The 17,394-nt window shown below is 34.9% G+C and overlaps 1 protein-coding gene across 2 annotated transcripts in view; it reads left to right on the plus strand.

Annotated features, from left to right (window-relative positions):
- The window catches only part of LOC130668783 (tyrosine-protein kinase Drl), a 70,448-nt gene that overhangs the window by 18,539 nt on the left and 34,515 nt on the right, over positions 1-17,394 (plus strand). Inside the window, exon 2 of one of the 2 annotated variants that reach the window (XM_057471248.1) lies at positions 2,092-2,219. In XM_057471248.1, coding sequence (XP_057327231.1) covers positions 2,092-2,219 — 128 coding nt within the window. Of the gene's footprint in view, positions 1-2,091; positions 2,220-16,104; positions 16,259-17,394 lie in introns of those variants that run through there. The other variant, XM_057471249.1, reaches the window with a different exon arrangement.

Raw genomic sequence — 17,394 nt, forward strand, 5'->3', positions numbered from 1 at the left:
AATTGATCAAAAAACAAAAATTAAAATATTAATGCCAAAATGGCCTATAACAGCAAGCATATGCCTTTTTGGCATTAATTTTATTTTTAATTTTTTAGCTAATGACAAAAAGGCGTATAAATAAAAAATCAACAAAATCAACGAATTGGTTCAATTAAATATTTATTAACAAAAAATAAATGAATTTAATATTTTAATGATTTTTTATTTATGCGCCTTTTTAGCATTAACTAAAAAGTGAAAAAAAAAATTAATGCCAAAAAGGCATATGCTTGCTGTTATAGGCCATTTTGGCATTAATATTTAAAATTCTTTTTTTTGATCAATTTCGTGATTCTAAAGCGATAAGTGGCTCCAAAAAGTTTTCACCAAAAATTTGAAAATTAGAATCGTCGAGCTTCAAAATGTTTTTTTTTTTTTTTTAAATTCACAATACGACCATTATCCACATAAATACAGCTACTCAAAAATCACTGAAAAATTTCGAAATTTTTTTTGACTTAGTATATTTAAATTTGAATTCACGGTTTTAACTTCATGGTAATATACTTTTTTTTATATGCCTTTTTGGCATTAATGATCATTGTGCTTAAAAACAAAAAGGCTTATGTATATTTATAGGCCTTTTTGGTTTTAATTTTTTTTATTATCAAAATATTCGTTTCAAATCATTTCTAAACGATTGAGCAAAAAAAAAAAAAATTTATATGCCTTTTTGGCATTAGGGACGCGAAATATTAGTTTTAAATTAAAAATACAAGTACGTAAATTTTCAAGTTTTTATTATTTATTTAAAGTGCATTAGAGTTTAACAATATAATTCAAATATAAAATTTATATCCTCGTGTAATGATATTTAAAAATTTTTTCCATTCAAAAAGTAAATTGGATATGTATTATATAAGCATCCGTATAAAATAGTATTTTCAGTAGTCCAACCCCTTGAAAAGTCAGACTCGATTTTCTGCTCGACAGCGAACGTCTCAGTACACCAAGCAAGAAGTGTGTTCCACCCATACTACCTAGCAGTACAGTACAGTACTTATACTACCACTGTAGCGTATTCAAGTTGGTTAGTAGCATATACGACTCGAGTATTCGCATTTGTCGCGCTTCCACCAGTCGCTTTATTCACCTTGTTGCCATTCACGAGAGAAATATCTCGAGAAAAATAAAAATAAAAATTCTAAAATAAAAAAATACGCGCTCGTAAAAAGTAAGAAATACTAAGTCCACACAGGATACCAATTCTTTTCCATTTGAAATATTTTCCTCTTTAAACTTGTCTCTTTATATATCCAGAGGTGTTAGAAACGTCTGACTGTCGCAGATCCACGTGAGCTCGACATTTTCGAATCATGATATCGAATTGCGTAGTCACACGTGAAGACACTTGTGAGCATGAAAATATACCATATATATATACATACATGTGTACATAAAGCCATATGTTTCATCCAAGATATCCCGAGGAAAATTCAACTCTACATTTTAACATTCAAATATATTTCTGTCTTAGGAATTTCCCTACTTGGTTTTGTGAAATTTTCGCATGATCGGCATTACAAATCTCATTCCAGTGCTATGAACAACTCAGTCGGAGACACTCGGCACTTGTGAAAAGACCAGACACCGGATGTGCCACTGATAGCTACTGTATAAAGGGCGATGGTTCATGAACACACCTTCTCATCATTTATATCTACCTTTTGTACTCTACATACATAAACTCGTTCCCTCAAAATATCTACACTTGATAGTAGCCTGCCTCCCACTCTTTCCCTCTTCTCTTCTCTTCTCTTCTTTGTCCTCTCTTGAACCTTCAACTATCACGAACATCAAGCTTTACACCTTATATCTAGACAATGTATCCCTTTAAATTTCCCACTTGATATTCTCTCTGCGAATCTTCCACTGTGATTTCATGGGACAAAACGAATGCCCGTTGTAGAGCAATTTGCTCTAAAAATTCACCGAATATAAAATGGATATTTAAGCGTCCGTTAATTTATTTTATAATTTTTTGGTTTTATTTTTTCCTGCCCAATATTCGATTAGTAAATTTAATTAAATTAAATTTTATTGTTGCAGGTTTGGAAGCTGAACTATATTACGTACGAGAAGGTGTAGTGAATGCATACGCAATGACATTCGTTGTTCCTGTGCCGGCGAATATTGCAGACTTGGAATTTTCTTGGCAGAGTTTAGCTGGTGTTCCAGTAAGTAAATTCATTATTAATGCATATTAATAATGTAGTGGTTAGTTGGGGAGTGGTTAGATGAAGAGAGATTGAGAAAAATAATGCGAAGATAATGATAGATAAAGAGGCAATATATAATGCAAAAAATTTGGATTTATATAGTTAGTGGGGTTAGTAGATGGGGTGAAGATTCTGGCAGGTTCTGGCTCGTGTTAAGGGGCGTGTGCACGAGTGCTCTCAGGGGAAACTTGGCTTCGGTTGATTGCACTTTTCGCAACTACATAATCGTCTATGAAACTCTTATATATATTATTTATGTATATAAGGTCGTTATTATTAATGAACAAAAAAATTATAACCAAATTCACTCAAATATTTATCGCATAAAATAAACTTTTGTCGATGCGACTGTATAATTGTTTTTTGGGCAAAAAAAAAATCACGTTGTTATTTTAGGGAGTGAAAAAAGTATATTTAATAAAATAGTCTGGCGTGAGCATGATAAAATAGAATAATAATAGAATTCAAATCCCTAAAAATCTCAAACCCAAATTGAGGCGAGATAAACAATCGTGAAATCACATCGTCCCCTCGGAAAAATAGAGCTCGCGGGTCATTCAAATCTATATATAGAGACGACTCATATACACATGGCATGAATATAGAGGGGTGAAAAGTGAGAGTATCGTGTGAGGGAGAGAAAGAAAAAAAATATTACGAGGGTTCGTATTAACACACTCGTGACAATGGAAAACAAAGTAAACACGTGACTGTGACAACAGTATAACAAAAGTTTGTAATGTTGGTTCGTGTTGTCCAAGTGATGCTGAAGGAGCCTAAAAGCTGCTGTAGTCTGTATATATTGATGGTTGATGGGTTGCTGTTGCTCTGGATTATTTGGTATAGATTGGAAATTGGAGACTGCTGAAGACCGTGTGGAGACGACCAGCGATTGTGGGGCTGAGAGAGCTGAAATTGAAGGCTAACGTGTAGTTAGTGTGTACAAGTGGGTGTATGCGAGTGAGAGATCGGGTGGTTAGCAAAACCTGTCGGTCTCTCGTCGAGGGAGAGTATCAATACTCTATCAATATGAAATACAAACAGCCGTGACGGTGGTTTAGTTTGGGGGCTGAGGTTCGGCAGGGTTGGAGTAGGGTTTGAGTTGCCACCAGACTACGCTACGGTCGTCAAGGAAACCAAACGTTCTGGTAACGCCACAGAGAAACGAACCGACGTCATCCCTTGTTTCCTCATTCCCTCAGTCCCTTATTCATCTGTACTCTCACTCTTTCTTCGGATTCCTCCAACTCGAATACTTTTACTCGTTCTTGAATTCTCATTCCCTTTATTTTATTTTCAGTCAACCCTAAAGACCCCCGTACCTCTATTCTGCCCTATCCCATCCCCAAATGTCTGTCTTACTTCCGCGTCGCAAATGTACCACTCGTTTTCTCTCGTTTTACCCTCAATCAAACGTTAAACGACAAGGAAATTGACGCTCCGCTACATCGTGCTACAAGCTGGCTCTTTTGCTTTGCCAAAGAACCGAGAAAAGTGGGGGGATCAAGAAAACTCGGGGGCTGCTGTGTAAGATTCTTGTGATGATGAAGTGAAAGTTGAGATAAAGAAAAGATGATGAAAACAGTTAAAGTATAAAAAGGAAAATACCAAAGTATGGAAAGAAAAAAAAAGGAACGATGGAAAAGAATTGAGGAATGGGGAAAGTCGATGAGGGAGAAAAAAATGAATTTGCTCGAGGACTCAAAGGGAGTGATAATTGAAATGTTTTATATACAAGAAAAAATCAACGAGACGTATTTAAGGGCGAGGGTAACTTTTGAAAACAAAAGAAAAAAAAGCTCTAACTGTTGTGACATTGCAAGTATGGGGAAAGTTTGGGGGAAGTTTCAGCCGAGATCGAAATTCCGTAGTTGCTATGAAAACTGCTAATTATGTAGCCAATAATAATAGTAGTAGTTGTAATAAAAATAGTTTATTAAATGGGTTTATTATGCGTGAAGCGAGGTCGAGTGAGAAAGTGAGCAAATTTTAAACGAAAAGCTCGTTATTTAGTAGCAGGAAGAATTTCGGGGATAATGGAATGAATAACGATGCGACTCTGGAGTTATGGTTAAATAATGAGTGGGATTGTACACGATCTGGTCACAAAAATTGAGCAGAATGGGAGCTCGTAAACGTTGAAATTTAGTTTTTGATACTCATCTATATATATACGTATATATATATTTATTGGTTTCACCTAAATTTAGCGACTAAACCGCGAGCTAAATTTCATTCCGATAGCCCAAGCTATAAAAGTATATTATCATAATCCTATAATGGTTTTACGAATTATAAAATACGGCGGCATATATTTTACCGTTTTTTTCACTGGACTTGTGGTTTATGTTGCGATAAAAATTAAATTAACGTTATACTCAAAATTATTACGCATTTAAACTAATAAATTTCTTTTTATTTTTTTTTGTGCAATAAATTCAATTTCTTGGATTCAAATTGTATTTTTCCATTGCCATTACCGTTTGAAAGCTTATAAATATTTATTTAGGTACTAAAATTTTTTATATATTACTGAAGAACATAATTTGAGTAAAAAAGTAAAATAAGTTGAAATGAATATAATTTCGAGCATGGAATTTTGAAAGCAATGATATCAGCGAATTTTCGAAGTTAAAAAGGCTTTATGTGCACCGAGGCAAATGCATTTGAGAGCTGCCGACCGTAAATAAATGGAAGAGAGTATCTTGGCCACCGGAATTCCCAGATTACTCTAATTTTCCGAGCCCACTCAGAGAATTTCGATCAGATCTGTGTATATATGGACGTACGTGGCGTAGGGGCGCTGAAATGGGAGGGTTAAAATGGCAATTGCTGCCTCATATCTCTTCTCTATACGTTTATGTATACACATAAATATACGTATATATATAAAGCATTTGTAAGGACGTTCAGATGAGCAACGGTAGCAGCCAAATGTTTATCCTGTGCTGTTACGCTGCACTGAAATAGATCTATATCCTCATTCTCCAGTCTCTTTTACCTCTGGTAGTACTGGTTTTTCTCATACCACTAGCCCAGGATACTACCGAGTAGCTTGAAGCTTCATTCGAGCATTTTCCATCCCGTTATCTGTGGGATTTCTCGTTCCAACTGAGTTCGTTAGTCCGACGGGAGAAATGGAGAAATGCTCAGAACTCAAATCCCGGACCACCGCAGTACTCTCCGATGGTAATCTCCGAGTCACTCGCATTCGTTTTTTTTTTTACTTTTTTTTTTTTCGTTACTTTTTTCCAATTCGTTGTCCGCGACAAGACGAAAGAGGGTTGCAGCGATTCGTTTTATTACCAACCCCTTTTTGTTGCCGCATCGTCTTTTATTATTGTGTTTTCTACGATGTTTTAATTTTTTTTTTTTTCTTCTGTAGCTTCGAGCATAAATTTATCGGTGTGATTATTGTCGTTTATTATTGTAACACTCAAGTGCCTCGGAAAATAGGAAAATATAGGTCTCTTGGAGATTTTCCAAGGCGCATATAATCTGGCTTTACTTATCCTCGCTGTATACGTAGTTTATGTATACAAACATTATTCTCTAAAGAAATTAAAATTATTTTCCTCGCACATTTTTTAATCTCCCAAATTAAAATTAAATGTTTTTAAAATTAAGCTACCCTTGAAATTTATTCCACAAGAAAAAACTACTCAATAAGAATTTGTACCAAAACTTTTTGAAAATACATTTCGGAATAAATTCAAAATTTTCTTACAACATTTATATTCAAAGCTATAAAAACGTAACAAAAAGCTTATTCTACGTCATTGCCTCAAGTATTCTTGTTGTAGACAAAAAGAAGTAAAAACCTCAACCAAAAAAATGTTAAAAATAAACGAAAGGGATTTGTTTCCCAGGTTTATCGAGTTTGATCTCACAAATTCTTGGTCTCGAGCACGTCTCGAGAAAGTAAAAGCTGGAAGGGGGATAGTATGTGCGCTTTCGCACGTCGGCATGGTTTAACTCACACCACATTGATTTATCCTTAAGCCCATTCCTCGCGTTTGGTTTATCTTCCAAACCATCCGCCAATTCAGCTGGCGATATTATCTTTTCTAGCATTCTCGAGAAAATTTTTCTTTCCGTACATTCACTGGCAGTCACGGCGGTAGTGCGGTGGAAATGGAGGTGGAAGTGGAAGCAACGAAAAAGCCACCGCCAACTGCAATGAGTCACAAGCTATTTGACTTTATCAAGATCAATCCGCAACTTTCACAACCCCTGTAGACATTTTCAGACAACTAGTACTGAAACAACCATTTCTCTTGCTCTCCCTATTGATAACTATAGATGTCATTCCTCTTTCTTGATAAATATATCTATATATATATATAAAAGACACATAAATCTATAGGTAGAGTTTTATATAGTGGGACAAACATTCAGCAGTTTTCTTGTATTCTATTATTATGGTAAAGATTCTTCAAGTGATTATCCGGCTGAGTCATCGTCATTTGTTGCGTCTTAAAAGTTTCCTAATAAACAAAAGTCATAACATGTCATGACTTATAAGTAAGTAAGCTTGAGTCATTCCTTCAATTAATCTTCGCCGACCTTTTACTTTAGTACCCATCAACATCCTTATCTCCCGTATCGATAAATTACTTTACTGTCTTGTAACATAACCAATAAAATTAAATTCGACAGTGGACCTTCCTTTGATCAATTGTTTTATGACTGGACATATAAAATTTATGCATTTGTTACACGCACAATAAAATATAAACAGTCTATAAATTTTTATTTATCAACTGGACTGTGAACTGTAAATATATCTTATCAAAATCTTAAATTTATGGCTGTTTTTCCTTGCAGATACAAATGATTTTTTTTGTGTGGTAATATTTCAATATTTAATACAATAGTTTTATTCAATTCTTTTATAATCTCAATTTATAAGCAGTTGATATATTTACTATCTCTCATATATTTTTATCATCTATTATTATTTCATTGATTGCTTTTTTATTTTATGATATTCATATATTTACTCTATGAATTTTCCAACCCGTTTTTATGACTCAGTTTCGACGATTAATTTTTTATTTTGATAATAAATGATAAATTATTCCAATACTCATATAAATTGAATACCTCAAGATTTTTCAGATAATAAATATATAACATTTTTTCAAAACTGCATATGCACATCAAAAGTTATAACATATATTTCTAATACATTAAATTTTTTCCATATAATTTGAGTACTGAGACGCGTTCAATCACACAGTTAGAAATTTTGTGTATTTGTGTTAAAAATTTATTTGGTTGAATTTTTGTGTTGATTTTTAACACAGAAATCTGTTAATTCAACACAAACCGTTTGTGTTATTCTACTTTAACAGATTTTTTATGTTAAATGATTGGAAAATCTAGAATGTAACACATTTCTTGTGTTATTCGAAAATTAACACTAAATTTGTGTTGTTTGACTAAACGTTTCCGCGCGATTCTTTATTACTATAACCAAGCTAAGCATTGTAGCAGCATTGTCTGCAAATGTTCTGTTAAATATCCACAAATTTTCTGTCAAAAGAAAAGATTTTGTGTGTTCAATTTTATTCACACAACACAAAATTTCTAACTGTGTAGTAGGTTTAGTCCTTGATAAATATTTAAAAAGCTATTTGAGACACTTGATGTAATTACCATCGAGCGTAGTGGTTTTTATTTAATAGACGACTACGCCCATCTAAAACTGAAATAAGAGAAACGAATTGCTTGATATAAATATAAGGGCACCAGTATCTATATTAATCTTTAATATACTTTCACCCCTGAAAAAGTCCCCTGTCCATCAATTGTCACATCTGTGACTAGTGTAGTGCAAATCAAGCTCTCTGATACTGCAGCATCGTGAGTCACTTGTCACCTTAATTTTCCCACATTGAACATCGTCACGATCCAGTTAAGTTTTGTGCTTCAAATACGTACAACACGAATAGAGGCGTTAACGAGATTGTAAACGCTTATATAAGGGTAAATCAAAAAATATATATATATATATATATATGATGTTGAGATAAGAGTATTTGAGTGTATACATTTAGTATAGAAAAGAGGCAAATGAATACGGGCGCGAATAAAGTTCGCAACGTCTAGTTTAGTTCTTCTCTCTTATCTTATTCGAGACACCGGAGAACTGAGTTAAGCTGTGAGCAAAGCAGAGCAGAGGAGTAACAGCAATTGGGGATGATTTGTGAATCATCCACTTGTTAGACGAAAGTTGCTTCCACTTTCCAGTGGAGTAAATTTTCCCACCCCGCTCTTGGCCTTTTTCGTGTGAGAATTGCGGGGGCCGGTGAGGGAGCAAAAAAAATGAGGAAAAGCCAAAGGAGAACCGGAGACGAGCTGTGGAGCAGGAGGGTGTTTTCGACGCCTCGGGGGGCCAAATGGTAAGTAAGGGACTAGAGAAGAGAGAAGAGAGGAGAAGAGAGAAGATGGTTAGGTGGTGTGAGAGTTAACTTACCCTACGGCGACAATTACTTGTAATACTGTCGCCCCCAGCGGTGATGGAGACTCGATGGGGCGTATTCTCGATAAAAAAGATATTACCGAGGACTTTGCTCTCTCTTATTCACTACGCTCCCGCTTTAGAGATCCTAGTAGTGTCTTTCAGTTGACAGTTGTCTATATACGGGACCCTCAGGCGGGTCACCCTTACTTACTTACTTACTTGCTCGTCTTATTCTGCTTGCAGATTATTAGGCTTGTAAGAAAAGGACTTCTGAGGATTCACAGGGATTATCATAAACATATGATCATGAATCACTCATATTTTATTCAACACTTTTACTTTTTCGTCTTCAATGGGATATAGCGCTAAATATATACATTGAGATCAAAATTTTAATTTTTAATTTTAAAAGAAACCCCTACAATAATTATTTTAAAAATAAATATTTGAATGCAAAAGAGTCAAATTTCATTTTTTATTTGTTAAGTCGAAAATCAGTTGCCCAGTATCATGACATATTAATGGCACAAAGTGAACTAAATTGCTAGAGGAATAGACTTTCGAGACACGCCCATATGTGCTGCGATCCTTCATCATTATCCTTACTAACTCCTATAATATTATGGCTTACAGCCCGCAATGTGTCTACTCGACATTTACGAGACTACACCACCATCATCATAACTGTCAGCAATGATGATAGCAATTTGAAATTAATTGGGAATTTACTGAGATCGCGACTAGTGACGCAAAGTGATTAATTAACTACTTCCACCATCATCATCACATTGCTCTCACGACACACATAGAGATTAAGCACTCACACACACACACCCAAGGTTGCCGCACAGCAATGCGTGCACGGGTTATAGTCCCCGAACACAGTAGATACAAATATAGTAGGACGTGGTATAGTAGTGGCGCTAATGCACGCAGACTAGAGAGCCCCGTGATGCTCGATGGCATCAGCGTGGCGGCAGCTAGCTGCGATAAGTCCTGTGGGATAACAGCCTCGTGTTTCGGATAACAGGGAATATCACGGTACACCCGACACCGTGAAACACACCGCGTCGTGGCCGTGACAAACACTCTGTTACTGCTATGCCATTTCTCTACTCCGACCCTCCGCGAATAGTCTAGAGGCCGTCGTCCGCCACCATCGCCACCGCCGCCAGTTCAACACCCCCGGCTCCTAAAACCCTAACGGATTATACAGCATAATCACTGGAAACCCGAGACCTCGGCGTAATTCCCATGAAATATCCGTTAAAATTTATCTACCAAGTGTGAGACGACAAATACCTGGGTATTAAAATACCATATCACGGATTATTATTTTTGCCAGATCACGAGTGTGAATACTGAAATTAAACTCGTTCAAAATATCAATCCGATATTTTTTTTTAATAACCCCAGTATAAAATATTTGTTTCCTGAAATCGGATTAATAAATCATCAAAAATAATTGTTGGATTTAAAATATTAAATTTTAATTGATTGAATTTTTTTTTTAAATTATTTCAACGATAAAAAAGTTTGCTGTTATATTAAAAAAAATATTTGCCCTTAATTTTTCACGTCAATGTCACTTTGTTGGCAGTTTTTATTTTTTTGTTGACGCCTGGCTGTGTAAAGAAACTTCATCGGCACGATAGACAGGACAAATAAAGGTGGAAAAAAAAAAATGAGAGCAGGATCGAAAAAAAATAGTTTTGGCAGGCCGAGCGAATCAGCGGGAAAATTGAAAATATTGGTTCTTGTTTAAAGTTGCTATCGGTGGTTACGTGGCGACTGACACCCCTACACCACATGCTTCCTTTTCAGCGTCCTCGATAGTTGCCAAAGCCGTGTAGAGTAATCGAAGGCTCGCCCCATCCACTCTATCTTCATCTATACACATATATATGTATATAGAGCATACACAAGCGTGTCCACAAACCTCGTAAGACCTACAACGACTACGTGCCACGTTGTATAATGTATCTTTCCCTTTTTAGCCTCTTGTCAAAGAAGAAGAAGACGACAAAGAAAGAGAAATGTGCTGCCCCACACCACCGGGAAGGTGTCCGCGTATACTTTAACATAATAGAGGGTGCATTATGCCATGTACGCGTGCAAGATTTTCGTCTTGGTCTTCGTCCTCCTTCTTCTTCTCTTAGTCGTCCTTGTATGTCGTACACCATACGTCAACCTTACAAAGTAGAAAAGAAGACGAAGACGAAGAAAAAAACAAAGAGGGGATGAAGGAGAGGAAGAAATGCCAGCCGTGTACCGAACGATTTTTTATTCTGTCCTATACAAAACGTAACGAGAATTTAAATAAGATAAGCTTATGTTTAAAATATTTTGATATATTTTTTACAACTTACTTGTTTATATTTATAATATATTTTCCATTAATATTAATATTTAAAAAGTTACTGAATATCAAATAAAATAAAAATGAAAATAAGGAATAAATTTAACGAGTTAATATAAAAGATTTGTGAGGAAAAAAGGGTAGGAAAAAATTTAAGTGTGAGTGGATTTGAGAAAAGTTGTGCATTCCTTCATTAATTTTCCTCAGGAGAGTACTTTAGGGTTGAGGCGGGAGGAGGTGAGAGAGATTGGTCTTGCAAGTGGAGGCAAGCTGTGGTGGTGATGGTGGTAGTGCTGGTAGTCTCAACTCAAGCTGGGTGTAGTCTCGCACTCGACGTCGGGTGATTGCGCTGTAGTAGGTGGCATTGAGCGATCATCTCATCTCGCGACGGAAAGTTAGATGAGGAAATTTGTCCCCGCGATAGGTTTGCTGATAGTTTGCTAACTCACACCGAGTGTAAGACGAAGGGAGAGATGCTATATTTTTGTTATATAAAAGCTTTTCGGCGGCGTGCGTTTGTCAAGGCTTTCCAGGCTATTGTACTTTTTTATAGTGTGCCGTACTTTGTTACAACGTTTATTTGTACCTTGAGTTATGTCACGAGTTTTTAAATCTTGTTCTTGTTCACACTCTTTAGAATAATGGCTGAAAAAATTCGTTCTAATAAATATATCGTTCCCGTAATTGTTTTAAATTTAAATATTTTTATTTATCAATTTAATAACTTTCTTTTAAATAAAGAGATGTTTAATTAAATTTTAATTGCAAAAAAATTAACGTCGTAAATTATTACGCTACGTCTTATTCAAATTATGAAAGTTAAGTAATATTGGAGTTTTGAGTGTCTGTTGACGATCCACATGACAGCGCTGTATCTAATTACACACCTGTTTCAACGTACGTTAACATAAACGGAATAGCGGGTAAACCACGTTCACAGAAGCACTTGGAGGAAATCGAGTGGTTGCGAAAATTTAGACGCTTTAAATTAGTTGCAGCTTGGATGAACAACAGAGCACTTGCTGATATATATACATATATCTAAAGGTATATACATAAATATGTATGTAAGTATATATTCCTCAGGATCAGTAGCTCATTTATCAACTGAAGGATTTTGAATGTCTGGCCTACGTCTCGGTAGGATAAATTTATCGGTTTTATAATTAAGCAGGATCCGAACCCCGCCCTGCTACTGCCTTCCAAATAACGTACAGTAACTCTCGTTTAATTTATATCTTTTACTCGGCTTGCTGCACATTAAATTCACAACGACGAGACGTCGCGTATTATTGAGCATAAAATGATGAGAAAAATTTTCTCCACTAGTAATTTTTTTGTTGTTGTCTTTTATTATAAAAAATTATGAGAACATGTATTTATTTGGAAGAAAAAAATGCACAAAAAAAAAAAAAAAGAAACAAACAAACAAACAAAAAAAGGCACCGTTTAATTTGAAGCCTGTGAAAGTAATCTCCGGATTTTGTAGTTTCCAATTACAATTCCAATCCCTCGTGAAAACCGCGATAATTATTTTTACGTCCTACCACTTCTCTTTTGTTCTTTTATTTATTTTATTTCACTCTTTGTTGAACTCATTTCTGTAAAGTAATACAAAAAAAAGTTCGTCACCGTGACCTTTTGTAGGTGCCGCGATAAATAATGTCAAAAGAAAACGTCAAAAGTATTAAGAGATGGTAATTTACCGTCGCATATTGATTAATGTAACTTGCTTGAATTTTAGCCGCTTTTTGAATCTTCAAGACTCTCTGAGACTCTCAAATGTTCGAGTTAACGCGCAGCTACGAGACTTGCACTAAAAATTCAAGAAGCTTAACTCACTCACGTTCTGCACAGAGCTTTACTGTCATTCATCATGACTTTTACCTGTGTAAGACTGTACTGCAATATTTCATGAGCGAACAAGATTTTCGAGCTTTATAAATATCAAATATTTCATAAATTTTTTATTATTATATATAAGGTCAAAAAATTATAAATTAACAAAAATGTACAGTATACTGGAATTTTTTAAATAAGGTTGATAATAAATACAATACTGACACTTTATTAATACAGAAACTAGTAATAAATGAATACACTTTAACAGCAAAATGAACTTGAATAATGACAACACTGAATGTCCTTATGAATGTGTATATGTATACGGCACACTTATAAGTATGACCTGAACTGACCGATACGAAGCATAGATAGACACTGACTCTATTCACAAAAGAGGTACAGAGAGTACCTAAGGGCTGTAAAGTTTCCCTTTTCTAGATACACACTTTTTCGGAAACTGTATATATTGTAGTATTCCGAACTTATAATGAATATCACTTATACACTACAATAATAACACACTTAAAATAGAAATAACAACACCACAATTAACAGCAGTAAGAGAAAGGCAATCAAAGGTATAGTTTATTGAATACAGATGTATGCTGTTATGTTGTCAATATAAGACTGACTGACTCTACACTGTAAAAAATTTGATGGACCCGTGTAGTGTAAAATGCCTCGGTGTAAAAATTTTGGTGCGAAAATCACACCGAATCCCGTGTAAAATTTAGGTGATGTCAATTTTTATTTTTTACACCGCCAAACGTGTAAATGTATAAACGTGCAAATATCTTGACACACATGCGAGCTCACACATGCACACACACTCACACAAACGCACACATTCTCATCGAGTAACACGGAACGGTGTAAAAAAAGGAGATTACGCCGTGTTAAAATTACTCGGAGGGAAAATTTACACCAAGTGAATTTTTACACCGACATTTCACACTACACGGCCGTGTAAAGTCCTCCGGGTCCAATTTTAACACCGAAATTTTTAACAGTGTAGTCGCGCATCTATAAAACAAGAGAAGATATTAAAATATTTTAAAAGATCAGTTTCACATTCGTTACAATATATATATGTAACTGTGGGTGTCTATATATAGTGTAAGTGTATAATGTATGAGTATCGTTGTAATACACCAACATAATTCCATTAATTCGTCAATTTAAAATAAAATTATATTGAATCGTTTATTTACGTAATTTTTCACCTATCGAAATTTCACAATAAATCCATGGGTAAATATCATTGTTTGCATTAATGCAGATATAAATAATACGGAAATAAACAAAGGATTTAATAATGAAAAAGCAATTACTGACGTTAAACAAACTTTAGAGTCAGTAAATATCACAATATCCCGACTTAGTCAAATTCAAACTACAGTCCTCCTACGGCTACAACTATTATTCCACTAGTACCACAGCCACCACTATCACCAACAACAGAGTAGATTCGACGAGTAGGATTATCAGATGTGACAGTTAACACAACGCAAGGTGGCAACAATCCAACGTCACTTTGCATCCCCCGTGTTTGCGCAAGGATCCATACGAAGCGACAAGGGTCAAATCTGTTGGACCTCGAGATCTCAACGAGGGAGTAGACGTGAAACCGCAGTCTCCTCCTTCCTCTGTGCTCTATAACTCCGCTGTACTCTCTATTTTGTAATACTCTGTACTCTATAGTCTATAAAGGAAACAAAGCCGGCGACGAAACTTTTCTCTAACAAGCTCGTAATTATAGCCGAAAACGATTGGACATAACAGAGTGTCGTGTGTTGAAATGGAAATACAGGTTATTTAACTCTCATCCCACCTTTACTCTGCAACTCATTACAAGTTTATGCCGCCAGGGGGCCGTCACACGCGTTGTTCTCTCGTACGTGGCAAGCGCCATGAGTTCATATTATACTTCTTTTAACAACAGCGTACTCTGTTCTCCGTACCTTATATGCATAAATGCACTAGTATTTGTATATCAGTACATATCTCTATGGTGTCTGGATATATCTGTGTCTGTGTCTGCAGATAATGAGGACGAGGAGAAATAACACGAGTGTGAAAGACAAAAGATATTATTGAGAACAGAAACAAAGTGAGATAAAGTCATTGGCCCGGCTCAGAGTTTAGAGCTTGTTTGAACAGGCTGATGCTACTCCAGCCTCGAGGGAGGATGGACAGGGGGTTGCTATGACGATCACACCCCATCGAATTACACGAAAATTGCCCTACGTACCCCCTTCCATTCAATTTGCTTTCGTATCTACTCACTCTTCCCTCTCTTTTTCTCTCACAGGTTATACTCCAACTGTCTACACGATGATCCTTATCCTTTATCTCTCATATAGTGCATGTACTCTCTCTATCCATCTCTCTCTCTCACTCCATAGCCACTTGAACGAGAGACTAAATTCAACTCATCGCAAAGCAATGTACAGTACACGTATATACGTACATTCAAAGTTACTTTAGTGTAGCTGCTTCAGTTGCAGTACACAACGTATTAGATGTACGTAAGTGTGAGGATAAACGTTTCTAAACTGCATTTAATAAATTGCTACCAAGTTATATGTACAATGACACTCCTACCAGTATATGACACTGCTGGTTGGCTGGCTGGCTTACTCGCTGGCTGCTTCCATTTCAAATATATTTAACATCATTGCTGTGTGTATGTGAGTTTGTGTGAATGGCTTTGAGTCAGATGAAATAACGTAGAGTTTCCGGAAGTGAGATGCGAATGAAAATATAAGGAGGAGTGTGAGCAACCGAGTAAGAGGATACGTGTTAGTAATTACACGACTCGTGGTGCGGGATTTTGATAAGACACGGATGTTTATTTAGAGATATGTTTTGTGCGAGAAGAAATGTGTGTTGAAGACTGCTTGTGTTTTATATATCGCGTGATGTTTTGTCGCTTAGTTATCTCTGTTTATTTATTTTTTTTTTTTTAATAGATTGTTTTGATTATTTTATAAATATAATTACCTTTTTAGTTAATTAATCGTGTGTTACTTTTAATTATTTTAATTTTTAGTGGTATAAATATTCTTTAGAGAATTATTATTTTAAAAATCACCTCCGGCAAATTAAACTATTTGTACAGATTTACAAGTAATGAAATTCAAATTGTTATGGTTAGGTGAGAACACCAATTGATTTCAATTTAGTTACATAAATCCAGTGGATTAATTGACTATACGTGTTACTCATAATCTCTATGGGTTAGTTGTGTGACGCAGAAACGAGGATTAAAAGATTATGCCTAGCAATGTATAGATATATAGATAGATGTGCGAGCTGAAAGTTGTAAGTCTAGAATAACTTTTATATAACATGAGACTTTAGTACACTAGTATTTTATTTATACCTCACAAATAGAGCACACATCTTTTATGTATCCCACTATAATGTTTTCACATTACGCAGCAAATAACACCGAGTTTTCTACCCTTGAATTCCCCGGCAACACTTATTTTCCTCTTTAATCAACCCATGACATTCTATTAATGCGTCCCTTGTCAGCAATTAACTAACATAGACCACAGCCAAGTGCACTCAGTTAATTTTCACACAATAATAATAACAATAACAATAAAATGAACCGTATAAAAGGTCGCTAAGTAAATTGATTGCTAAAATTATGGTCCTAATTTACTTTTGGTTTTATCCTATAAAATACAAAACACTTTTACAAATAGACTCTAGTAAATTGCTCTATCAACGTTAACTCAATCCTACTCCATTTTACTCGTGTATTTTATTTTTATTTTGTATTGACGAAGGATAACATGACTGGGATATTGTATTTCTCTAGTATTTTTTTTTTATTTCGTATTTTTCATGGCAACATTTCCATTATCGCGGTTAAACGAAAATAAAAAATTGTTAAAGAGAGAGTTGGGTCAACGAATTGACTATCGTGCGAGAAGTTCAGCAGACCTTAAATAAAAAAAAATAAATTGTTCTATCGACAGCAGCTAATTGATTTTTTTTAACTAAAACAATAGACGTAGAGCTGATGCTCTGGCACTTGGTAAATTCTCTGTCTAATTTATTTCACTACTACTTGATGATTTTATTTTAAAAATAAAATTTTAATTTTAATTTATAATTATTATTTTAATTAAATTTCTATCGCTGACGTAAACAAATAGACCAACTAAAAAAGCAATAATATTTTTTAATTCGGCTGTAGTTAATTTTTAAAATACTGCGACAAGGTAAATTGAACAAAATGAATATAATAAATGATGAAAAAAAAAATCTCGTTTGGATCACTTAATAAAAGTTGCCGGCGAATTTAATCAAAATTTTAATTACGTTTAAAGTTAAATGGGATTTAATTAAATAGAGTAAAAGCTGCGTAATTAAGTCTATCGATCTATTGTCGCAATGTTATTGGTCAATTTTTTTATTTTATCCACCTACACAAACGCGTACAC

The sequence above is a fragment of the Microplitis mediator genome, chromosome 5, assembly GCF_029852145.1.
Source record: "Microplitis mediator isolate UGA2020A chromosome 5, iyMicMedi2.1, whole genome shotgun sequence".
In the NCBI taxonomy this organism is placed as follows: domain Eukaryota; kingdom Metazoa; phylum Arthropoda; class Insecta; order Hymenoptera; family Braconidae; genus Microplitis; species Microplitis mediator.